Below are 26,814 nucleotides of genomic sequence, written 5' to 3'. Positions count from 1 at the left end.
TGTCTCTTGAAAATTTTGATTTGTACCTCTAAGCAGAGAGTGTAGTAGGCATGGGCTGGCAAGAGGTTGGAATGGAGCAGAGCTGGGACAGCTGAATCAAGATGATCAAAGGGATATTCTGTGCCATATGTCATCATATGCTCAGTAATAAAAACTCATGGAAAGGAAGATAAAGGAGGGACAATGATGATTTTGGCATTTGTGTGCTCAAGCAACAGTCCTGCATGCTGAGGCCCTGCTTGCCAGGAAGTGCCTGGACATCTGTTTGCTGATGAGTAGTGAATGAGTTCCTCTTTTTTGCTTTGCTTGTATTCACAGTGTTTTCCTTCCCTTTTAGCTGCCATTATTTCAATCCACAAGTCTCTTGCTTTCCTTCTACTTTCTCCTCATCCCATGGGGGAGGGTGATTGAGTAGGTGGATTTGGCTGTCATTTGGGCCCAACCTACCACTGTTTAAAGATGGAATTTTATTTCCTAAGTTTGTCTAGACAGCATTTGTAATATTTGCTAAATATAGTGATTTAATAGTCTAAAGTTGAAAAAGTGGAATCTATTTTCTCTGTATTTTCTATTTACTTCCCCTGCTGCTATTTTCACAAATTTTCTTGCCTATAGTAAGCACTTTGAGAACTGCCTGGGAAGTTTTGTTTGTTTCGCCTACTGTACTGCCAGATATTCTTATTTCTGTGCTTCTGGATAGTGCTGTTTGATGCAGAAAAACACAGAGTAAATAAATTATATGCTGGAAAGAAGCTCTCAGAAGGTCATAGCAGTCCCCTTGCCATTCCACAGATCTGAGAGGTGGTTGTTTAACAGTAATCATTAGTAAAATCAACAGAAATCTCTATAAAAACAGGATAGACAACAGAGGTTTCTGAATAAGTGTCTACAACTATACTGTTTCAAAAAAATCTCGCTCATTTTAACACAGGGTAAGATAGTGCTGCAGAAAGATCCTGTGAAATGCAAATTCCTTGAAAGGCAAAATTCTTCCACCACTAAGAGCAAGGGCCAATAAAACCTCTCACTGGACCTGTACCTTCAGCCTGAAGTACTAGGAAAGACTTCCCTAATTTGTGCCAGCTTTGGGTGTAAATATGTGGAACAGAAAAGGTGAGAGAAAAATCACTGAGGGCTGCTTAAAATAAGATGATCCATAAGTTGGCACAGATACTGGCGTGTTTGTTTTTTGTCACCAGGCCCAAGAACATTAGATCCCATTTTGGCTGCAGAAGTTGCAGAATTGTGTTTTGTTATCTAATGGGACAGATAACCGGATGGCTTCTGAAAAGGAGAATGAAAAGAGAAAACGTTCACCTTGTAAATGGAGTTGATGAACTGTTTTGGATTAAAGAAACTGTAATTTTATTAGCTACAGGTATAGTAGTAGCAAGGTAGAAAAATGTCCTTAAAATACACATGATGAGGTAAGTAATTGTGAAACATGTATGGAGAGCAAACAAAAAGGAAAGGGACAAGGAAAAAGGTGGTGGTTTTTGCCTTTTTTTTTGCCTTTTTTTTTTTTTCTGGGGGGTGGGAGGGACACTCACATGGGAGAGGATTTTGGGGCAGAGGAGCTCCAAATATTCTCTTAAAAGAAGATTCTGTCTCACATTATATATATATTTATATATATAAAAGTATAGATAATTATGCTATACGTATATCAGGAGAAACAATAGTTAGGACACTTAGATGTTTGTGCATGGATTTGAATTTTGTGTGAAGTTTCCCATTATTAGTGGTGAGAATTCCTTATACAAAGAGAGTCAATAATATGACCTTCAGATATCAGTGTGATAACCATTGAAAAGCTGGTGACATTTTGGTGATCAAGCAAAAAAATGCAGTATTTGCAGTAAAGTATTTACTTTTTAAACATGGGAAAACCAACCAAACAAAAACCCCAAACACTGAACTTCTAAATATATAAAAAGACAACTGCATGGTGTAAAGCAGGAATATAAAAATTGTGATCTTTTGTACTTGGGATATATGAGGTGTTTATAAACCTGACCTATATTGGAAGAAATAGCATGTGACTGAATTTTCTGTAGAAGTTGTTTGTTTTCAAGCACTGGGGGGGCTGAATGAGTTTTTAAAATACCAGCTAGCAAAAGGTGAAATGAAGGGGCAATTAAAAACATACCCCTAAGTCTTGGAGTGCCTGTACTTACTCGCCTGTTTCTTTTTTGTTGACCTAGGTAGGAGAGATACAGCTTGTGAGAAGTTCATGCAAATTCCGAAAGCCTTCCACTTTTGAGCATATTTACTTTTGAGCTTATTTACTCAATATGGGGTTAGAAAAAGCAGGATTAGAATGCTTCTTCACTGAGCTTGATCTATATTTTCATCCGTGGATATATAGAAAAAGTTTTCCAAACTAGTTGAAGCTTCCAAAGAGAGTCTTTGACAAATCACAAAGATGTAATTTGTAGATTTCTAAACCAAGATATTAACAATGAGTTTTTGATATCTCATACTACTTTAAATTTTACTGAGAGCTTTTCTGCAAAATTAATATTCATTGGCTGACAATTACTTGGAACTTTACGAAAGGTTTCTTTAGGATGTTTGGGTCAAGTTTTAAGTCAAGCATTGATATTGTGTACTTATAATTCCCTAGACATTCACAGCTCGAGTGGTTCAGGGAATCTTTGTGACCAGTGTCAGCAGACAACATAGTGGCTGCAGGATAAAACTCAGAACATCAAAGTTCTGAATGCCTGCTGTGCTTATAGCAGAAATCTCGTCTTCCTCAAAATATTACTTTAAGACAACTTTAGATGGGTGAATTTATTTAGAAATGCAGTCTGATTTCACAGACTGTAGTGATTTTATTCTACTCTGAGAACTAGTTGGCTCATGGTTCGTGGAGGGATCTGGACCTGGTTGTCATTTAAAAGCTTTTTTATTGCTGTTTTAGCTTAACACTGTTAAAATTGATGTGTTTTTCTAATTGCTCCTTTTTAAGGCTTTTAAATGTATCTTTTAATGTTGCCTTAGATAGTCATTATCATCTATCAATAGAAAGCTTTAGACTTTGGAGAGCCTGTGGTTATCAACCCTTCTATGCAAAAGCAAAGTTTACTTGCTTCCAATGAGCCATTGGTTTCTCCAGTGGTACCAGGGAAGCTGCAAAACTTCCCTTTGCCTGGCAGATAAGGAGCCATTGCCAGTTCCCCACTGCTATGATAAACATGCCCCTTGTACAGTGAGTTACCATGCTGTCTGTTAGCAACATCTCTTTTTTTACCTTCCAACCTTGACCTGAAAAAAGCTGAAAGATGTTTTTAGAGTCGGCCGTACACTTATGCTTTGCTTTGTTAAATTCCAGAGTGATTTGGAAAGGCTCCCAAGGGAAGAGCTGTTGTGCTTGAGCTCTTCTGGATGAAAAAAAGAGAGGTTTTTTTTTTTTTGTTTTGTTGGGGTTTTTTTGTGTTTGATGTTTTTTGTTGTATGCTGTGTATATATCATAGAATAATTTGGATTAGAAGGGACTTCTGGAGGTCACCTGGCACTTGCAGAGGTGTGTGTGTACGTTGTATAAATATAGATGTGGTATGTATCTACACACAGCATATAAATACAGAGACATATATCATATATACACATATACACATAAACATTGTCCTTTTCACTTTTCATGGGTGAAAAGTCATTGTCCTTTTCACTTTACTTCTTAAAGTTATTTTTATAATCTTATTATTTGGAGTCAGTGAACAATAATGAAATCCACACTTGAATTGGAGCAACTATTGTAGCTTAAAAACTTTGAACTTTTTTGAGAAAGAACCTAAAAGTGAAGCTGGTTTGGGTTTGCTGTGTTTGTTGTGGGCTTTTTTTTTTTTTTTTGTGTGTGTGTATGTATGTGGGTGCTGTTATGTTATTAAGCAAATAATTCTCTCATTTCAGGGAGCATAGCTCTGGTAGATATTTCTTGACTTGAACTCTAAACCATTGTGCTTTGCAATAAACAAATCGATGTAACTTTCTCATTGAAGCAGTGACTTGTATTTATAACATCACTTTTCACCTGGGGAAAAAAAGATTAATCGTTCACCTGTGAATCTATATTCCAGTTTTCAGGGCTATTGTGCTCACTCCTCTCTCTTGACTGCATCTCATGCTGCCCCATCACAGGCAGTGTGCTGGAAATAAATTTTAAGGTGTGGTAAGGCTCTGCAACAAAAGTGAAATGTGACACTCAAATGTGATGAGAAACCAATTGAAGACAAGTGAATTAGAGTAAAATAGCACTAAGCCTTTATGTCAATTTTGGAATGCTTCCCCTGAAATAATTTTATATAAGGAAAAAGTCCTTATACTGTGGCACTGGATTATTATACACTTTAATAAAAAAAAGGGATTTTGTTTACAGTGTTTCTTTAATAGTAGAGTTGATTACACCTTGTTTAGCAAAGTCAGAGTTTCATACAAAAGAAACTTAATGAAATCAACCTTCCAGTTAGATTTGGTCAATGTTTCTAATGACAGGTATTGATCTCTCTTGTCAGCATTTCCTGCTCTTCCTCTTGGCAGACACACTCTATAGGAAAGGTGACTTATCTGCAGGCACATGTCCTGGGGAAGTTAGGATATGTTGTTTAATGGATTAATTTTGCTCAAGAAAAAGCTTTCAGAGGACCTTGTCATAGCTGACACAGCTTTGAACAAAAAAACCCTTACCTTGGAAACAGTTGTATCACTGGAGTCTTTTCCCATCTGCCAAATCTCAGAAGGGGGGAGAGACTGTAAAGTATAAATTTTCAAAATGTCGGCCTTGCCATGTCACTTTGCCTAGAGGAATGCATGTCGAATAATCAGCCTGGTGCCAGTGCATCAGCCTGTATTCCAGTTGAGTTTTCTCATTATCTTGACTTTTTTCCGTGTTGTATTTTGTTTGAACTAAGATGTGACTGACTGGCTCACTTCTTGAGATCTTGGCTTGCCTTCAGTCAATTCTGTGCCTAAAAGGGTGGTGAAAGCAACAGACTTATTCGTTACATCAAACAAATGTGTGCAATAAGTGTTTCTAATAAGTACTTCTCTTGTGAAACGAGGCATACAAAGAAATGGGAAAATGAACAGTGACTGTCCTTCAGTAGATTTAACTAAGTGGCTGTGGGATTGTCTTTGTGGAGTCTGAATAAGTCAAAAAAAGAGCTGGAGCTTGGCCATGTGACAGATCTGATGTAGTCAGAAGAGATTCTGCAGACACTTCTGTAGCTGTCTATCCATTTAAAGCACATGATTATTTTAACTGGGATTTTAACACCTTGCTTTGTTTCATTTTTTCTTAATTGTTGCAGTGAAAAGAAACCAAGATTCTAGCATAAAAAAGGTCCTTTGGCATTAAATAAAAATTTAGAGCTGTCCTCTCTGTAGAATCAAATGTACACAGGGCCTTTTTTTTTCCTGCATCTATAGCTTAATGTTGTAGGAGATTTATTTTTTCCTATCACAGTTTTGCTGTTTGTCTCCTTGATAAACAGTCCTTTTGCGCTGTCTCAGGGAGAACATGTGTTGTTGGCAAACTCTTGGAGGGAATGCATTCAGAATGCTATCAGAGGCATGAAATAAGTAATAACTCATATGAGGAGCAGCTGAGGGAGCTGAGTCTGTTTAGCCTAGAGAAAAAGAGGTTCAGAGTGACTTTATGAATATTTACAACTTCCTGAAAGGAGGGTACAGCCAGGTGGGAGTCCAGTCCCTTCTTCCAGACAACCAGCAATAGGAGAAGAGGACACAGTCTTAAGCTGTGCCAGGGGAGATTCAGGCTGGACAGGAGACATTTCTTTACAGAAGGGTTGTTAAACATTGGAATGGGCTGCCCAGGAGAGTGGTGGAGTCATCATTCTTAGAGTTCAAGAAATGACTGGATGTGGCACCATGATCTAGTTGACAGGGTGATGGCTGGTAAAATGTTGGACTTGATTATCCTGGAGGTATTTTCCAACCTAAAGGATTTTGTGGTTGTGATATATTATGAGTTTGTCTTTCAAGTCCCCTGTTGCAACAACTTCTGTTGCTCTTGTTGGCAATACTTTCTTTCTGTACTTAATATCCAATACACCTGTTCAGTGTGACTGGTTAGAACTCCTGAACTGGAAATATTTCAAATATATGACACAGTTTAAAACATCACATCCCATTTTAAGCATCCCTTTCACAGCAGAAGCATGAGAACAGTAGAGCAGATTGGAGAGTAGCTAAGTATCCGAATATATTAAAGATATGTGTTTGGAATGTTAAAGGAATCAAAATGAGAGCCTTCAGGAAGGATATAAAAGGAGTCTTGGAGGTCAGCTGAGGAAGAGCTTTTCTATATATAGAAAACCAGGTAGGTAAAAGTTAGAAAAGAGAAATGCAAATGAATGTGATGTCAGATGGTGACAGGTACTGATAATGTCAGAGGGGGAAAGAGAAGTTTGAGGAGGTTTTTGAAGGCATCTCAGAAATCTGTATTATGAAAGACCAGCTCAGAATGTTAACATGTAAACTAATGCAATATTGTTTTTGCTTTAAAATTGTTCAGTAGTTATAATGCAATTGCTAGCCTGTCTTAACCACTGCTGGCCCAGTTGCCATGAATGTTTTGTTGATTTGAGAAATGAGTTAAATGTCCCTGAATTTAGTCTGTACTGTTGCTTTTCTGGTATGACAGACTGTTAGCTTTGTAGATGCTTATTTAAAGAGTAGGCTTAATTTATTAAATCAATGTTTGGTCTTTACGTGAAGTGCAATAAATGAAAGTCTCTTCCTAGAAATTTGAAAGATAGCGGACTAGGAGGACTAGAAAGTGAATTGCCAAATGCCTTTTTCTATGATTTGTGTATGTTAGCCAGCACATGACCTAACTGAAGCCTTCCAGGCCTTCCCATCTGAAGGGAGCCTGCAAGAAAGATGGAGAGAGACTTGCAAGGGTGTGAAGTGACAGGATAAGGGGGAATGGCTTCAAACTGACAGAGAGTTGGTTTGGATTAGATATTAGGAAGAAATTCTTAACTGTGCAGGTGATGAGGCACTGGAACAAGTTACCCACAGAAGTTGTGGATGCCCCATCCTGTGAAGGCTGGACAGAGCTCTGAGCAACCTGGTCGGGTCATGGCAAGGGGTTTGGAATTAGGTTATCTTCAGGGACCCAGACCATTCCTCTTAGGACAGAGATTGCATAGTGACTCTGAAGAAATACAGTAAAAAGGAATAGAGTATTGACTCTTTGCTTTAGTCTCCTTTCCTACTTGCATCTGTGTGTCTATAGCAAATCTATTTCGTTTACTAATAAAAATTCTTGCATCCTAATAATTTTTTAGGGTTATTTGCCTGTAGGATCAGCCAGACTAAACTGAAAATAATAGGCCTTCTGCTGATATGCTACCACTGTAGCTGTAGCTATATTGTACACTGAGTCCCTGAGGAGACTTGTTAGGAAGTCTGAGCATATAAAAGCAAATCCGTGAGGCTCGGTGGTAGTTGTGGAGACAACCTGACTTAGTTGGCACCCTGGTGTTGAAGTGGTTGAAATGAATGAGTGATTGTTGTCTTTTACACTTCCCAAAGGAGTAGTCTTGGAGGTGATTCTCAGGGAATTTCTTGTCCAACACATCTGAATTAAGTTAAAGTAGGGGAGTAGAAGAGCGGAGTTTTGACACCTGAAGTACAATATGCAGGCTACAATTTTCTTCTGCTTTTGTCAATTTTCCTCACTTTTCTTACTTTCTTTCACTACCTTGATTAGCAATATATAAGTACATAAATTCATAATACAGGAAGGAGCGTGTAAGAAGTGTTGGTGAATACATTTTAATACATGTGCTGTACAGGGACATACAAATAACTGGAGCATTCTTTTGCTTTTTTGTGGCAAAATGTGTCCCCCAGCAGTTTGCTTTTGCTTGGTTCCAATATAAGGCTGAGCTTTTCCTGTGCAGTGTCCTGACCTCAAAGGACATTAGCAGTGACTGCTGCAGAAATGATTCACATAAAGGTAGATATGAATGCAAATGTTCTTTACTCAGGAAGTGACAGTTTATGACAAATATGTAATGTCACCAGTTATTATGAGAACTACAGTGTTTCCCATCAGTCAGCATTTATCCGATCAGCAGTTGCCAGTAGTTAGCAGGCTCTAGTATCTGAAAATGAGATCTGTGTTTGTTAGTGACAAAACATTGTATTGCAGTATCTTAGGCAGTGTAAATTGATAACTTGATGTTCAGTTTAAAATGAAGATTAATTTAATCACACATAAACATGCCACAGCACACCATTAAGCTGGACATGAGCTGGCCATGAGCACTGGCAGCCTGGAAAGCCAAACATGTCCTGGGATACCTCCAAAGCTCTGTGGGCAGGGAGGGGATTTTGCCCCTCTGCCCTGCTCTGCTGAGACTCCCCCTGCAGGGCTGCATCCAGCTCTGGGGTCCCAGCACAGGAAGGACAGGGAGCTGCTGAAGCCAGGCCAGAGGAGGCAAGGTGATCAGAGGGATGGAGCAGCTCTGCTGTGAGGAAAAGGCTGAGAGAATTGGGATTGTTCATCGTGAGCAAAAGAAGGCTTAGGGGTGATCTGATTGTGGCCTTCCAGTACCTGAAGGTTACCTAAAGAAAAGATGGAGAGAGATGTTTTACAAGAGCCTGGAGTGACAGGACAAGGGGGGTATGATTTAAACTGAGAGTAGGCTTAGATTAGATATTAGGAAGAAATTCTTGGCTGTGAAGGTGGTGCAGCACTGTGGAATAGGAACCCTCCTGTGGAATAGCTCCAATAATTCTAATATTGTAGAAATTTTAGTTTTGTTCACCAGCAGGTAGAAGCTCATGTGAAGTCATTGCAGCTTGTCATAGGAAAGACTTGAAGGCTCCTAAATTCCGGGGCTGCTCATATGCGTTATGCATGCACCAGATGGAAGTCTTGGGGGGAGGAATAGAAAAGGAAGCTGTATGAATAGCCCAGGATAAATACCACAGCTGCCTGCTTTAAGGTCATGGTTGCATCTTGCTCTGCAGTAAAAGCATCTTCTGCCCAGACGGCTCATGGTGTTATTAGAATTTCAGTTCTTTCTAAATGAAGTTGTACTCGTAAGAGAATTGGGAGGGGGACCATAGTGAAAGAATCAAAACTAGAATCAAACACCACTTGTGTCTGTCTCCTTCTGATACACAGTGTCTAGAGACAGGCAGTGGAGCCAAATTTCTGGTTTCCTTTATTATTTGTAAATCAACATAACCTTTGGGAATGTGTGTTGCTGCTCAGTTCACTTTGGAAGTAGGGAATTCAGTGTGCTCTGTGAATGATCTTGTCTATGTTTTGCTTCTCTCCTTCTCTAAGTGCATGATGAATTCCTTATAGCCCTGGATAGCTGAAGGTGCACCCAGCCATCACAGAAATGCATGGTCTGATCCCCCTTCAAACACCTCATGAGCCTTTCTCCTTGTACACTGACATAATCCTGGCTGCTCACATCTCAACCCTCTCTTGTGCACAAATTGCTTCATTAGGATGGAGTGAGTAAGCAGCAGTTTTGTGATAAACATCAATACTGAAGAGGAAGAATCAGCCCTATTGTGACCTCAGGAGGGGTTTTTAATTGGGTTGTATAAGGATAAACTTTTTTGTGGGAGAAAGCTTTTTGCACAGCTGTGAACATGTCCTGTAAGTCTGTGTAGGATATACTTCTAGGAGTTCTGAACACTATCAACCAACCTTTGTGTACAAGAAAACTAATATTTTGGATTTGTGGTTCATATTTCTTGCTACTGATTTTGTTACCCTGTGTTAAGCATTTATCAAAATTCACTTTTATCTGTTCTCTGCCTTAAGTCCCTCTCATGTTGCAGAAACACCTCAGCTTTCCTCTTCTTCCTGATAGAAATTTCTTAACACAACTAGAGGGGATTTGTTTGCTTTTTGAAAATAAACAATGAATTAAGTTGTTAGACGTGTCTGGACATAGAAATGTTTCTAATCAGAGTGTGAAGTTGGCTTTTTAGTCCCATGTGCTGTCTGATATTTATCTTTAATGGTGATTTCAGTCTATTTTAATGTTATGTATGGGGTCATGGACTAGGGTTATTTTTAGCTGGAGATTCTCCTATTAGTTTTTTGGTTTTTTCGTCAGTAGAAGTGAGAATAAAATATATAATTCTCTTTCAAATGTCCCATAAGTTCATCTGTGCTTAGCTATAGATTATGTTTTTTTTTTTCATGTACAGGCATTGCAGATTATGGATTTCTTTGCTGTTCTGATAATAGAATCTGGAATCCACTGAAAGAGCCAATTTGTGCAACAGCAATGTAACGCTTAACTACAGTGGCAAACCTTAGTTTAATGACCTGACTGTTAGTAAAACAGAAGTCTAAAGGTGGATTCACTCTGTTGAGTGAATGGATCCTTATGCCTTTCCTCATAAGTTTTGCAGTAAATGAGGCATTGTAAATATTTTAAAGTATGTACAGCCTAGACTATAATTAAGACATTTGCTTTTCTACCACTCAGCAAAACTGCTGATAAGAAAATTGAGACAAATGTTTCACTAACCTGCAGAGACTGGTTTACCTTGTATTTAAGAAGTGCAGACCAATTGTAGCAGTGTGGCAGCTCCACTCAAAGGATTTTCAGGATCCATACTAGAAAAAATATTTTTGAATCATAAACTCTCATGGCTGTTGCAGAAATATTTTTCCAGGCTCAGGTAGTCTAATTAGACATGCAGGAGTGGAAAGTGTCTGTACCATTAATGTGGAAGGAAGAGTTCAAGGTGAGGTTGCATTGGGCTCTGAGCAACCTGGTCTAGCGGAGGGTGTCCCTGTCCACGGTAGGGGGTTGGAATGCAATGAACTTGAAAGTCCCTTTCACCCCAGGCCCTTCTGTGATTCTGTGCTTATATTGTATTTATGTGTGTGTATGTATAAATGCAATCCTGAAACTGAACGTTTCTAAAGTGAGCTGACATTTGAGATTTCCCTTTTGGCTTTCTTTTTTCTCCTTGTCTTTCCATACCAGGGCTGTTTGTGGAAAAGGGATGCAAAGCATACATGTTAAACTGCAAAGAATTGTTAACTAATGGGGTTGGTAAGAGACTGTGGTTTTAGATGTCCTCCTATTGAATCTGGTAGGTGAAAGGATGGGAAAGCAGTTGCTGTGAGTGGAATCTGGATGTACACAGTGATCTAGAAGTAAATGTAAATAGGAAGATTATCAGGAAAAAAAGATTGTCGTAAATGTATGTGTAAGGGATCCTCCTCTAAGCACAGTCTGCATCTGGTATGGGTTTGATAACACTATAGAGGGACATTCTGTTAGTCCATCTCAGGTTTTTACATCGGGGAGTGTTTGACACAGTCTCTGATATTAGACAAAGCAATTTCAGATGTTGTATAGGTTTTCTTCCTTTTTTTTTTTTTTTTTTTTTTGAGTTTTTGTAACATTAAAGGAGGGCTCCTCATGATGCCTAAAGCACAAATAAATTCTTCTCTCTTCCCTCTGTTCTTTTCCTTAGGATCCCGTCTCCGCCAAGAGGACTTTCCACCACGGATTGTTGAGCATCCTTCAGATGTGATAGTGTCTAAAGGCGAGCCAACTACTTTGAACTGCAAAGCAGAGGGAAGGCCGACCCCCACCATCGAGTGGTACAAGGATGGCGAGCGGGTGGAGACGGACAAGGATGACCCACGCTCCCACCGGATGCTGCTGCCCAGCGGATCTTTATTTTTCTTACGCATCGTGCACGGGCGCAGGAGTAAACCTGACGAGGGAAGCTACGTTTGCGTAGCAAGGAACTACCTTGGAGAAGCTGTGAGTCGCAATGCATCTCTGGAAGTGGCATGTGAGTAGTTTTATTTGTTTAATATTCTGTAAAACTTGATGGTGGCTTTTATGCTGTCACTCCAGCACTTGGACACAGCCAGCATCCTGGGAGATAACAAATGGGGATAAGTACAGCATTTTGTCATTAGCTGTTCCTCTTAGTCAAGGCATTTTCACTTGTGTTTGTTCAGTAGCAGTGACCATACAGAGTAAGTGATTTATGCTGAAATGAGGTTCTAGCCAGAGTATAATCATGATTGGCACAAACATGGGGAAAGGATAATCTTCCTCTGAAGAATAATCTAATTTTTAAATGATGTCTAGAGTTGATTATACTGAAACTAATGTGGAAAAATACCTATCATTTAATCTAAGGTGCACTGTCTGTTTCTTTTTATCTCATAATTTGTTACCTCAGCAGAAGCAGACAGCATCTTGGTGACTCATGTTCTGTACTGCTGGAAACCTCTATATATGCTCCTCGATCATAAATTTGACCCCGGCCTCATGCATTATGTGAATGGCAAGTGAAATTGTTGGCCATTTCTCATATCATCCAGAGCAGTCTTGCTCTTTATTGATTCTCTTTGTCTTAACAGAGAAGTCAACAGGGCTCTTTCAGAGCCCACCTGGCAGGAGTAGTCTGCTACCAGTTGAGTTAGCAGATATATTCATTATATTCACAGCAAAGAAGCTCATCAGACATAAAATATAATCAGTTGCACATGTTTGTTTTTTGCTGCTTAGTTATATGGGTTGACTCAACACTGATCTTTTTATTCAGGATGTGCGTCTTTGCCTATAATTGTATTTTAATACATTTATGAGTGCTCCCTTCTTGCTGGGCTTAAGTTTTTCACCCACAACTCTTAATCTGAAAATAGTTTCCCTAAAATGTGTTTGAAGTGGGGCTTTAGGAGAAATTTGTATTGCTTAGTTGATCAAGAATGGATTTAAGTCCACAGTAGATGATATGATCAAGGGGAGGAAGCATATAAGAGAAATCTTTGTTCCTAATGCAGTCTTCAGACTTTCGTAGCTAATATGGTATGATCTTGAGGCTTCTGTTTTCTCAGAAATTGCTGAAAATGCCATTTTTGAAGTATTTAAATGGCAGAATAAGCCAAGTAGAACAAGCATTGTCACTGCATTTCACATGTTGTAACCTAAATTCAAAACTGTGTCAAAGAAAAAATGAAAACAGTTTTCGCACACTATCAAAGCAGAAGTAAATGTGCCAACAAATGCATCACAGAAAGCTTTTCAGTTTTGGTTGGTATTTGGGAATTGAGGAGAAACCAGCTTAAGGAAGGCTGAAATCGGGTGAGTATTAATAGATACAAATAATCCAGTAAATTTGTCTTTGTACATGTGTTTTAACTGTTGAGAAATTTTGAGAGAGACCTAAACACTAGAAATCCTTATTGTAATCCTGCTGAGATTCAGGATCTCTTGCTGAAGTTCAAAGGGTTGTACCAGTTGTACCTTGAGTCATCAAATTGAAGTGACTGATTATTTTGAAATTTAAATGTGCTCTATATCTTGTCAGTTTTCACTCATCCCTACTTCATTGTCTGCTGCGAGATTCTTGTTACACCATCTCCAGTCTTTGGAGTTGGTTTAACCATGTAGCTTGGTGGCAGGTCAGGCATGAATAATATGGGAGATAGCAGAAAACTTTAAAAATAATAAAGCTGTTCTCCTTCATCAGGTATTCTAGGGCAGGAGAAATGTGAATGTGAAGCTGAGATCTGAAACTGCGGCCAAAGTTTTTGCAATAACATTGTGCTTTTACTGTTTCCATAGCTTTGAAATTTAACTTCCTGAATCCCCCAATTAAAGGGTTTAGTAGTCTAAAGCAGGCTCTCCTATTTCACTTGAACAGTGCTTTATCATTCTTTGAGCAGCACCATGGCTGCAATTACAGAATGGTCTTCATCAAAGAAGAAAAATGTAAATAATTACATACATTGCTTGTTTACTTAATTTTAGAGATTCTGCTGAGATTTTTAAAAGCAATGGCAGTGCTTGGTGTGTATGAAAAACATCCTTTGGAAGATGATAGCAAAACTACAGTTTTTGCTTGTGTTTGAGATAACTTTTGGTCATAAGTCAGATTTTCAAGTGACATTCAGGGAACAGTTGGAGTCTCTTACTTGTTTTTCTAATGTCAACATCTCTGGGCTGAAGAAGATGGGTGAGTTTGTAGCAGTCTGTTTGCGTGCTCGGGAAACAAGTTCCTGGTGACAGGCTGTTGTCAGCAGCGAGTCCCCATTCACCTGTCCTCAACTCCTGCTGGAAAGCTGTTGGGTTGCCTGAATGCTGTAGCCCTGTCCATGGGGCCGCATGCAATCTGGCCTGACTTGTGCTCTCTGTATGGTGTTGAAAATGCTTCTTTCCACACCGAGCCAAGCTGTTTTCATCACCAGAAACAGGGCAGTTGTCCTTTGCTGTCAACAGGGTTCTGGATTGTTGTCTGACTATAGGTGGCCTCTGATAATGCCATGAGGGCCAAACTGCTGGTTTTCACAGGTTTGAAATGCTTGAGTGTGCTGTTTTAGAGTAAAAAACGGTAATTGTTTCACTTTGCTTATTAAATTGGTAGTTCCTAATAATGTGCTCTTGCAACTTTTGAATGATTAATGAAGAATTATCTGCTGGGTTTGTATGTAAGCTAGATGTGTTTGTGCTTATGGATTAATATGATAAAGAGTGTTAATTATGATTAATTTTCTTTTATTTACTTTTTTATACCCCTTCCATGAGCACCTGCCAAAAAGGAGTGGGATTGAAAGTCTTCTGATGCATCCATATTTATGTGTAAAGATGCAAGTTAAATTCAGCGGCACAGAGTGGTTCAACACCTCTTGAACACAGTCATTTTGCCCTTTGGTGGTTTTTTTTTTTTTTTGGTTTTATTTATGGTTTTTTTTTTTTGGAGTTAGTTTTTTCAAGTTGCTGAAATCGCTAAGTTCTTTTTGGTTGAGTAACTATTTACACCTTTCCCAGACATTAATTTAGGTACCAGCCCGTATGGAACACATAAGGTATGCTTCTACATCCATGCCCATTTAGAGCATATGCATACAGTCCAGGACAGGTACTTTTGTACTGATGTACATCCTCAGAAAAATTTGACCATGCCAGTAAAACTGTGGAGAACTGTGATTTGGAAAGTTACTTTAAAAACCGCAATTAATATACTGAATATGCTTTCAGAATATTTTTGCTTTTAATTTAGAATATCTTCATTCCTGAAGACATTTAAGAAGAAATAGTTGGTATTTAGAAGAAAGAGTTATTACTTGAAGGCACAGTTTAGGATTGATATGGCTTATTCTGTTTAATTGTTTTAATACATTAATTCATGGTGTGCGTCATGCAGATTATTTCTTCCATATGAACTTCTTCAGAAGGAAAAAATAATCCTAATGCTACCAGTCAAAGAAGTTGTCCAAATTGTATGCAACAAATTCTCATACAGTGTTTTTGTTTTATGGTTAAATCATTAAAAACAGATGTTCTAGCCTTAAAACCTCTATGAAGAGTTATATTCAAAAGAGTAAAACATCTTTGTTTTGATTTTGTCCATTAGAATTTTTTAATTGAAATTGAACAATTATTAGACTTGGGTTGATGTTCAGATTTTCTTGGGACAATTTAGAAGGGGAAGTAGGCTTGAAATAGTTTGATCTTTCACCACACTGCTTTTGCATTCGAACACCAGAAGTCTTAAAATAAAAGCACTTTTTTTTTTAACAATGCGCCAGTTGAGGCGATCGAAGCTGCATGGTGGAGTTTTCCATTGGGAATATCAGTAAACACATTTGCAGCAGTGAGCGTAGCTAGGATTTCAGCTGGGAGCACCGGGGCGCCACATGTGAGCCGGGGAAGGAGTGCCGGGGTCCCCGTGCTGGCCAGGGCTGCCTCTGATCCAGCCGGAGTCAGCGGCAGCCTCCAGGGAGAGCAGCTGTAGCTCCAGGTGTTAAATATGTGACAGCAGCTTGATCTATCGACCACTGTTACAGGGGGCTTTGGCCTAAATGAAAATTCATGAAAAATTGATGAAGTCCCCAGATTATTTTTTTCCCTTTTCCTTTTGCAGTGCTGTGCCAATGCAGCGAGGAGAGATTAAATGAGGTGTTGAACGCTTTAGTGGCGAGGAGGTTGTGGTTCAGAGGTCGGGGGGGGAGGGGAAATAAGACCCATTTTCCTACCTTACTTTCCTTTAAAAGCAAACATGAAGCTTTTCAGATTAGTTGGGATTTGCTGTCATTTTAATATAATAACAATAAAGCTCAGGAATATTCACAAATAGGATTCTTTTCTGCATGAGTTGGGAGCATATAGGTTGGTGCAGAAAATAGTGGAAGCCTCTGAGTCATAATTCAGTTGAAGAACCAGAAATAGATTGAATTTTGTAATGGCAGTATAAATTTGGGCTTCCATCTTTCTGAGTCTCTGCTTGAACTGAAGTCATTTGGAGAAAGAAGAGGTCTTGCATTATTTATATGCCATAGATTGCTTGGATAGCAGGCTTTGGAACACTCTCTAAACATAATGATCCTGTTTGTGTTAGAGTCAACACTGAATTATGTTTTTATCTGTAACAAGAGAGGTTATAGAAGTACACTGAGTTTAGTGTGAAGTCATAGGTGTTCTGCAAAGCAAGCCTAAGCCACATCTTAAACATGAGAGACAGTAATTTTACAAATAAACCGGATATATTGAAATGTTCAGTGAATAAAGGCTGAGAGATATAAAGTATATGCTATGCAGTCACCTTTACATCATAATGCTAATGGCTAGAGCATGTGCAAAAGGCTGCAATATGTTCATAATAATGGAGTTCATAATTTCCTATGAGATACTCAGTGTGAAAGAAGAGCACAGTGTATGTGATTGTAAAATGGGTGGATGGTTTTTTCCATCTAGTTTCTGTTTTATGTGTGATAGTAACACATTAATTTTGTTACCGGTAATTTTGAAGTCTGATTTGCTCTGAGGTTACTTTTATATGTGGAGAGCATGTCCTGTTACTTGTATCTCTCTCACCCTCATCCTTCTAAACAGAGTATGAAAGGCTTTCTGTCTGAGTTGGCACTCTTCTGCTCTCATCATGACAGAATAATTATTGTAGAAATTGGAATGCTGGAGACTGTGGTCTGGTCTATGAGCAATATCAGGACACTGAAGAGCATCATGCTTTTTCTTATCATGCTTTTTCTCTAAGAAGAAATTTAACAAATCATGGCTACTATCACAGCATGCTTAAGGAAAAGTAAATTCTTCTTGTGGAAGAGAACAAGTAAAATTGTATCTGATTACATAATCTGGGTAAAGGTAAATTTCTTAAGATGGTGTGACTACCTTAAATCTTCTCTGTACTTTTGAAGCTTGCAATAAGCAATTTCTGTGGACTTTTCTGTGGATTAGGATGAAGCCAGTGGGAGCACCGTTATTTGAAAACATTACATAAAATTGCATTTCTGTATAGGGCAGTAGTTCTCAGTCACTTTTAGAAATTAAAGAGGTTACTAAATATAAATGAGTGAAGACACCAGATAAACCAAAACCTGACTTGATATCTTACTGCAAAGTTTTCTTTGAGCCAAAAAATTAGTTCTGCTTACTTTATTAATCTATATTTTGAGTGTTTTTGATTCCTCTGAATTCACCTGGGACAAGAAAGCTACATATTTAAGAGGGTGTGATTTTTGTACCAATAGCCAGAATGAACTAGAATTTTTATGAGAGAGGTGCTCTTCATCAGGTTAACTTAGATTTTGTTGCTAACACATTTCTCACAAGCTGCTTAAGTTTGTGCTACAGCATTGATGCCTTCCATGTGGGCAGAAGCAGTACTTCCTATCATCATCCATTAGGATTTAGACAAGTCATCACATTGTTATATCTTCACTTGTTAGCCATTAAACTCCACCTGGGCTTGCAGGCTAAAAGAGCTTAGGGTTCCTTACATTTTAAGTAAAACCAAAGATATTTAAAATTTTATCACTCATAATATCAAGCTGTACAATGCCTGTAGATTTCTCCAGGCCTTATTTTTGTTCTCCTTTTTCTCATTTTTTTCATACTGTGGTCGTCTTATTTGTTTTTAGGAGGTATTTGTAGTTGATCTGATTTTGCTTCTAATAATTTCTTGCCCATTCCTCACTTGATTTTTATTTGCTTCTTTCTTCCCCTAAACTTTGATTTGATTTTAGTTTTTTAAAATCAAATGTGCTGTTTACATCACTCTGAATGCTCTACCTGAGGAAATGTTGACAGCTAAGGAACAACTGAAGACTTACAGAAACGTTGAAAGAAATCGGCTCCTGTTTGACCTGTTAGTGGGTACATGCATCATCATGTGCTGATTTATTTTTTTTTTGGTTGACATTTCTCTGATTTTTAGTTCATATGGGAAATGAAGGGAGAACAAGATAACATTGAATTTTTACAACTCTTTTCTCTTTGCTCAGGAGCCAAAAAGCACTATTTGATTGTTAATTGAAATATTAACTATTGGCATGTGCTTCATTCATGATGTATTATTCTGTAGCATTAGGCTTTAAAAAGTATTCATTTGAAGTAATGCTCAGAATATGACTTGGCAAATTTTTCATGATCTTAATTCTAACAAGGTTCAGTACTGCGGTAATTAACAGTAATTATCAGGGTGAGATTGGTGGATGTTTTACATATACACATCTTTTTGTCTCTCTATGTACATATGTTGATATAGGTTTTTTATTCTGATAATCACCCTATTTTTTGAAGAAGCCCTTAACCACCACCACTTTTTTTTTTTTTTTTGCCCCTGTCTTTGTTCAGACATGAGCTTCCCTTGCTCTTACTCTTAGAGGATTAAAGTGTAATCATGGCTTTGGTGCTACTTCATAAGTTCCCGCAGATTTTATATTTCATATAAGTTTCTAATATGTGGAATTTATGTGGGCAATGAAGTGGTGTTTTTGTTCCACTCTTCTTGCTTGAGTATTTCAAGTGGCAGTGATATGAATGTGTACTGATAGTTGGGAAATGGCTTCATTGTGATAAAGAAGGGAGGCGTACACTGTCACTTTCTGCTGTCTCCTAGATCTGTTTGCCACTGTACAAAGGCATGTAGAGTTGTAAAGAACTGGGAGTCCTGGATCGCTGAGTTCCTATATTCTACCCAGCTGTACTTTGTAATTCTGTTCAGAAACATTTCAAGCTGCAGTCTGAAAAGCAGTTTGATTGCCTTCCCCTTCACCTCAAGCTCGCTCCTTTCCGTTTCTGTTGAAAGCCTGTCTTGGAACTTATGTATTCTAATGGTGAGAAAAATAATTTTCATGTTTCCAGTGTAAATATGAACACGCTTGACTTATGCTAGTTCTTGTGATTTTGGAGACCTCTCCTATGAGGAAAGGCTGAGAAAATTAGGATTGTTCAGCCTGGGGAAGAGAAGGCTCTGGGGGCATCTTACAGCAGCGTTTCTCTGCTTAAAAGGGACTTATAAGCAAGATGGGGAAAGACTTTTTTAGCTGTGCCTGCTGCATTAGGACAAGGGGTAATGGTTTTAAACCACAGGAGTCAACCAAGAGTAGATGTAAGGAAGAAGTTTTTTGCTGTGGAGGCGATAAAACCCTGAAACAGGTCAGATTCAGATTCAAGGTCAGGTTGGATGGAGCTCTGAGCAGCCTGATAGAGTTGAAGATGTCCCTGCTTGTTGCAGAGGGGTTGGGCTAGATGACATTTAAAAGGTTCATTTCTTCTCAAACTGTTCTATGATCTGATTTTTCTATAGTTATTTTCTCTCCTTTGTATTTACAGACCACCGTGGTGTCACTTCTCATTTCCACGCTTGCTAAGTGAAACAAGAAAAGCTCATGAGTTTATTTGGAAAAATATTTGCTTGATCCTAGTAGTCATTCATCACCTGTTCTAGTCTGCACATATTTTTTGAGACATGAATGGGTAGATTGCATGTGCTATTTCAAGACTTGCATGCTGTGCATGATGAACTCATGTTAATAATTATCTTCACTGTTCCCTGATCGATCAGTCCTGTGATAATGCTTAACTTTTTTATAAGCATTTGGTAACTCATAGTGGTTCTATACTAATCAGACACAGATCTTTTTCTTCCTCTGTAATTTGTAACAGATGAACCCTACTGTGCATAAACTTCCCTGTGATGGGTTTGAAAGAATATGGCCTTGCAGTTGCTGTTATTCCACTTCAGTTAGTGTCTCCTATACTAATTTTTGGTGTCATCCCATTCTTCCCATCTAATGATCCTCCTGTTGGGGGGCCCTGCTGGGTTCAGTGAATAATGTTGCATGCCAAAATAGATGTTGGCCTTGATGTTCAAAGCTGGCAGATCATTAAACCACCTGCATCTTGCTGGAGGACTTTTCTTCTACTAATTGGACTCAAAGCTGCCTGTTGCTCACTTCATATGCAAAATCATTTGATAAGATAAATAAGAAGGAAACAAGTTTCTGTCAGCCTCTGAAGAGATTACCAACCCAGCAAGGCTGAGAACACATAAACATTGCTTGTGGGAAGGAAGTAGTTTCTTTCTGTTGTAATCACAAAACAAACCATATATGAGAACCTGAGGAAAAATATCCACAGTTAAAGGGGATAAATCGAGCAACAATCTTGCAAAAGAATTTGTACTGGCTAAGCTTGGAATTATTTTTCTGGTCATAATGTACACAAAAATTCCCCATCTGCTGACTGTTATAATCTCATAAAGCTGACAGACAGGAGGACGATCATTTTGTATTTTAGCAGTGATGAATGCTAAATGGAACTTTGGATGTGTTTTAGAATGTGAGAATTCCTGTGTTTCCTCCAGAGCAGCACTGTTGAGGTAGTCATATATCATGTCTTTTATTTCACATGGGAAGCAGTGGCCACTGGGTCTCACCAGTTAGTCCATCTAGTGCAATGGTCCATCTTGGATAGCAAAAAAACCACTGATTTAGGGGAACACACAAGGTGTTTATGCTCATATGTTTGAAGTTTAAGCACTTTAAATGGCTCATTCACCTCATGGAATCTGGACAAATGTAGTTATTTTTCTTGGCTGGAATCCAAAAAAGGCACAGGTAGTGGAAAACCTGGAGTAGTTGATAGCGTCTGGGTGGAACACTGTCACCTTAGCCACTGAGATGTGTGTTATCTTTACTGTGAGATTGTCTTTATGAAAAAGATGCTTGCATAGAGTTAAGCTTCCTTTGTTTTTGTGCACCTTGCTTTTCTCTTGAAGTATGGAGTGTTTAGAATGTTTTAAAATTAAGTCGATAACAAAGCCCACAGGAAAGCACAGTCTGGGTGTAAATTTGGGATTGTTGAAGCAAACTGGAGAGTTAAAACTTTACAATGTTTGTTAGAATGGCTTTTCTTTTAGCAAAGCATCTTGGTTCCTAAAGAGTAAATGGCAAAAAAAAATATTAGCTTGAATTCCTTTACCGGAAGTGTTTGCTTTTGTATTCTACTTACATTGTTTCTAACTCTGTCTTCTCATTTTTATATGTTTCTTTTATGTTTCAAACTTAGAATCAGCAACTAGAAGTCACATTTTCCTCAAGTAGTCTAAATCTTGTTCTTCATTCAGATTGTTGGAGGAGGAGTTAAGTAGCCTGCAGTCTGGAGACAGCTGGGAAAAGTCATTGATGCCACTGAAGACTTGTACCTTAAAGCTCCAGGTCCCTCCCTTAGCATATATACAATTCTTATTGTACTGCAGAAGCCACTTAATCGCCTGCTTCAGACCTGTAAATTTCTATCCCATAGATGCCTGGAAATCAGTGGTGGCAATACTGAACATCAGTCATGTTTTCTTTGAGACTCAGAGCCATCTGTTTGAAGCCATGTATCATGTTGATTGTCCAACTACAGATAGACACCAAATATTTTGATTGGTAGTATATCTTAAAAATATGAGGGATATTCTTCACTTTATTTACCTACTATAAAAAAGACAGGTGACTTTCTTCATGCTTTTATTAAGATTGTGTTCCCATTTGAGCGGTATCTGATCCTGAATGTATCAGTTACTCCAAATTTTGGACTTCTCAATAGATTTTTATATGTGTTATATAAACTTTGATGGTTGTATCAGTCTTACTGAAAATTGTGGAGATATTACTCCCTTGCTCCCACCCTCCCCCTTGGGAGCACTTAATAGAAAAAAACTTTTCAGAAAATGGACCATAGGGAAAGAAGTTGCAGCAATCCGAACAAAAAGGTTTCCTTTGTCTTTAAGAAATTAATATCTTACAGAAATGCTTCAAAAAGGAAACCAACCATCTGAAAAAAAAAAAAAACAAAAACAAAACCCTAATCACTTCTGTTCCACTGCCCTCCCTCCAAGAAAAGAAAGGCATAAAAAAATGGATCTACAAATTATTGTAGAACTCCTTCTTTCCCTTCCAGTGTCATTAGTCTCAGTGATGTCTACACTGAAGCCTCTGCTTTTACATTTTTTGGAGAGACTGGGACAGAGCCCTGTTATGGATTTTCTTTTTTATCTGGATTTTCTTCTCAAATAGCTTGGTCAGATTATAAGGACTTGTTTTCTCTTCCTAGAATAAAAGCTTGTCTTTGACTATTCTTTATATAATTCATTGGCTAATTTTCCTATTCATCAAAATATTTTGACTGGCTATCATAAACACACTGGGTGCATATGTGCAGATCTAAGTTGATATGTCACTTTTCTCATTATACACCTGCATTCTGAACAAATGAGAAGTTGGTTGGATCAAATTTATGCTTTTAATTGCAGTTCTGTGCATGTGCTTAAAGATAGCCAATAATACTAATTTTCATCTCTCTTGGAAATAATTTCACTTTTGCAGAGTGGTTTATTATGAGGTGGATGTAGAAAGCACAAGTTCAGAGCTATAAGACAGGAACAGTTTTGTATCAGCATGTGTTGAAGTTCCTACCAGTGACAAACAGAACAGGTGAACAAACAGGATATCATGTGCAATATAGTTATGAACAGCATAATTATTTGCTAAAGTTATGGGAATAAAAACTCTCAAATTATGCTGAATATTGTCAGTATTGTTTAGGACCTGAGCAGTATACAGCTATTTAACTACTATATGGTTTAGATATTTAATTTTATATATATAAAATATATGTGTATATATATGCATGAAATGCGTATGTATATGAAACACGTATATATATATTCTATACATAAAGCTTTTCAAAATTAGGATTTATCATTGACACACATTAAAATTCCTGCGCGATGGACAGAGTAGGGGTTTGTGTCATCTGTGCTGTCTGTGCTTCAAAGAAGCTTCTTTGTGAGGCACAATGTGTCACAATGCAAGTGGGATGAAATGTGTTGTCCACTGTCACTGTGTACTAGAGCCAGTCTGCAACATCATGTGCTCTTCTTGCTCCTTTCCCTTAGTTACAGTAGCAATATTAAACTGGCATATTTATTTTCTGATTTTTTTAGTGGTTCTTTCTTTTGCTTGTGTGCTGCTGCTTGATACCCGCCAGCTATTTTTAAAGAGACTTTTTTTCCTTTTCTCTTTTTCTTTTTACAACCAAGGAGACTAAAACCAGCTCAAGACACTGGGAGAGTAAAGATTTATACTTGTTTCCATGTGTAGCATCAACTGCAGGGAATATGTGTGTGCTTATGCCAGCTGTTTTGCACATCTATCCCAAACTCCTCGGTTGAGGTGACCTCTGAAGTGCCTGCTGCAGTGAGTGATGGAGTTATTGAGATTCAGAGACAACCCTGACCCTGACCCCCTCGTGGCCTTGGTTTCACTCATCCATCTTCCAAGCCCCACAGGCTGTGATGTGCGATGTGGAGACAGGATTAAACAAGTGTGAATAAACAAGTTCAAAGCTTTCTGTCATGGCTGCCAACACAGAACATCAGGAGAAGGAGACATTAATAACCCAGTGCTGGGCAGGCATGTTGTTTTGCCATAGGAACACCTGGGGAAAGCACCACATTCTTTGCAATCAGGTTTTTGCGTGCCAAGAAAAGTTTGCTTAAGACTTCTGTGAAGGGTGTGGGATTTGTCCTGCCATTCTTCTTAGTCACGACGCAGGCAACAGTCAGACCAGAAAGGTGCTGAAAAACCTTCTATGGAAGCAGCATCCTTTGCTTGCATTGTGTTATTTGGGCTATGATTCATCAGAAGTGATTGAAGGATTGGGGTTTTTTGTGGTTTTGACCTAATCTGTTTACAAGAAAAGAGTCCGGTACACGTTGCCAGAATTGTTTCCTTAAGTATAATCTTACGAGATCAGTTTTGTATTTTGTTGTAAACAAAAATTTTATTCTATGGTATGGTTTAAGGTTGAATCTGCGTGTGGGGCAAAACCGTGACTGAGATGAGATATGCTTATTGTGACAGTGGTTTAGGTAGTGCCTGTCTTCCTTTTGTCAAGACACTCATTTCACCCTGTGACACCTTCTGATCAGTTGACTAGTCAGTGATTAAATACATTTATTTAGTTCAATGGGTCAGAGATGTTGAGATGGTTAGAAAATTACTGATGGATTATCAGTTTCATCGCCTCTGACATCCAGCCTTACCCTAGTTCATCATCTGAGAATTCATAACACATTTGCCTGAGCAGTAACATGCTCGGCTACCTGTGTGATCATGGGTCTAGGAACTGGCAGTATTGTACTCAGGATTGATAGGACAGATGTCACAGGAATTAGAAGGGCATCATCTCTTTTGCTGATAAACACACTAAAAAAACTACTGAGGAGTGTTCTCGGGCCAGTGGCAAACATAGTAAATTTCAAAGCTGCAATGCACTGATATTTGTCTTGGAGCATTTCAAGAAATTCAAGTGCTCTTCAGAAGGAAAGAAGCTTTGGCTTTAGTGCTAATGGACACTTGTAAAACAGAAAACGTGCAGTGATTTTTGAAGTCTGAAACTGGAAAAATCATATCAAAGCAGGTATCTTTTTAGAGATCTATTAATTTCATCTCTGTTAGACAGTTAATATCATTATTGTTGTCTGACAGCCTATCTAAGATTAGGGGGATTTTTATGGAGTCTAGTCCTAGGGCAAGCCCAGTTGGAGGTGGCACACTACTGTACTTCCAGGTTACAAAACATTTATTTATGAATCAGTGAGTTGTTGGTGCTCCTATGTTAACGTTTTTATTTTCAAAAATCTGTGTGTACCTACAAGGAAAAACCCTTTTTGTCAGAAAGTGAGGTATGAAATCCAGTCCTTTCTTGCTTCCATCCTTGCTTTCCTCCTTGTTTGATTTAAAACAGGTGAAAACGTCCAAGTGATTTCAATCTTATGGTAAGAACTTTAATAAAGGAAATGAAAACACTGTTCATCAATAATAGAAATAGCACCAGCTTCTTAGCCCAAATATCAAATACATATCATCTACTATATAAGAAGTATGAAGGGAATAATAGACAGGATTTACTGAGAAAACAAGTGAAATAAACCCTGGATTCTCATGTTTAGAAAAATTATGAAAATTAACAGGGGAAAAAATGCCCAAAGAAGAAGTATCAAAGATGCTTTGGTTTTTTTGCTGGGGTTTTTGTTTTGTTTTTCCCTCCCTGTGACACTTGTAATATGATTCTTACGTTGAGAGTCAAGCAAATTTATCTAATACTCTTGGGTTGTTGACATGAAAGATGAGAATAATGCTGTTTGCAGTAGTGAAGTGAAATCTAACACAGCAAAGATGCTTCAAGTTTATTTGTTGTCATTATTCTTCAAGGTACAAAGTGGTCCAGACAACAGAGCCAGAACGGGGGTTGACTGTGTGTAGATTTGAGCAAATGTGACTTTTAATCTATAATCTATTGGACATCATGAAATGTGATGAGAGAGTTTGGAGGGAAACCTTGCTTTTATCAACTGAAGTGTAATAAAGCTTCTATGTTGGCATTATACCAGCTTGTAACAAATGTCTTGATGGAAGTAAATTGTTAATGCTTTGCTCTTGTAGTGGATGTAATGTTTAAGGTTCAGGGAGTTGTAATCCTTAATTCTTACAGTTCTTAATTTAGTGAGTTTTATGTCTGGAATGCTTAAGAGCCTGTTTCTTTTCATTTTTTACTTTTTTCTAGTATTCCTATCATTCTTTTGAATCTGCTTTAAGATCCATTTAATATAGCAGTTCCATAGAGACATCTTTTAATTACACATAGTTTACAAGTATGACATTTGAAACCTTTAATGTCATGTTCAGCTAAGGGGAAAAGATGCTTTGAGAGGAGGTAAATTAATTGATTTTTATATTTTTTTTTCCAGGGGATTAAACCACAGTTTTATTACTAGTACTGAAATTAAAATCAGACCCAAGCCTTACATTCAATATTTTTTATCAGTTCACCAAAAAATGGTTCTTGTTTCAAGATCTAAAGTTTTTTCATAAATTTTAAAAATATTATAACTATGAAAATAAATCTGAATTACAACTTTGTATAAACAAACAGTAGGAACTTTTAAAAATTTTTATTCCATTTGCCACATAAAAATACTTATACTAGTATACATTCTTATTTTCTCCTTTTAGCTAATATTCCTTCTAGGTTTTGATTAGTATGGAAGTGAAAGCGCTATGGTTTCAGATTTTAGATGTTACCACCATTGTTTTACAAACTGTTGGATGATACCTCTTTATCCCAGAGGAGTTTGAGCTGGGTGTGCTGCTGGTGGGAAATGCCCCAATAGTGCTGGCACAGGAGGTACCTGTGGTATCAACAGGAGCACAGTGTCCAAGAGCTGTGTTTGCCCATTGGATCTGATCAGTGTTCATCCACAGGCATGGCTTTATACACAAGTTGTTCTTTTAGCCCTAAGAGGCTTCACGTGCTGTGGCTGCTTATTTTCTTACTGCAAAAGTACCTTGGCTTTTACTGCCTGTTTGATTTTTCATTTGGTAAGTGTTTTGAATAAATTGAGAAGGGAAAAAATTATAAGAAGGCATTAATCTAGAGGGGGTTATCCCAAAGTGTAAAAGAATGTATG

The 26,814-nt window shown here is 38.0% G+C and overlaps 1 protein-coding gene across 5 annotated transcripts in view; it reads left to right on the top strand.

Moving 5' to 3' along the window:
• The window catches only part of ROBO2 (roundabout guidance receptor 2), an 865,191-nt gene that overhangs the window by 459,956 nt on the left and 378,421 nt on the right, over positions 1-26,814 (top strand). For all 5 annotated transcript variants that reach the window (XM_038136167.1, XM_038136152.1, XM_038136160.1 and 2 more), the window contains exon 2: positions 11,503-11,829. In XM_038136167.1, coding sequence (XP_037992095.1) covers positions 11,503-11,829 — 327 coding nt within the window. The remainder of the gene's footprint in view (positions 1-11,502; positions 11,830-26,814) is intronic.

The sequence above is a fragment of the Motacilla alba genome, chromosome 1, assembly GCF_015832195.1.
Source record: "Motacilla alba alba isolate MOTALB_02 chromosome 1, Motacilla_alba_V1.0_pri, whole genome shotgun sequence".
NCBI classification, from domain to species: domain Eukaryota; kingdom Metazoa; phylum Chordata; class Aves; order Passeriformes; family Motacillidae; genus Motacilla; species Motacilla alba.
The sequence above is the reverse complement of the archived record's forward strand: the minus strand, read 5'-3'. Positions and strand labels throughout refer to the sequence as shown.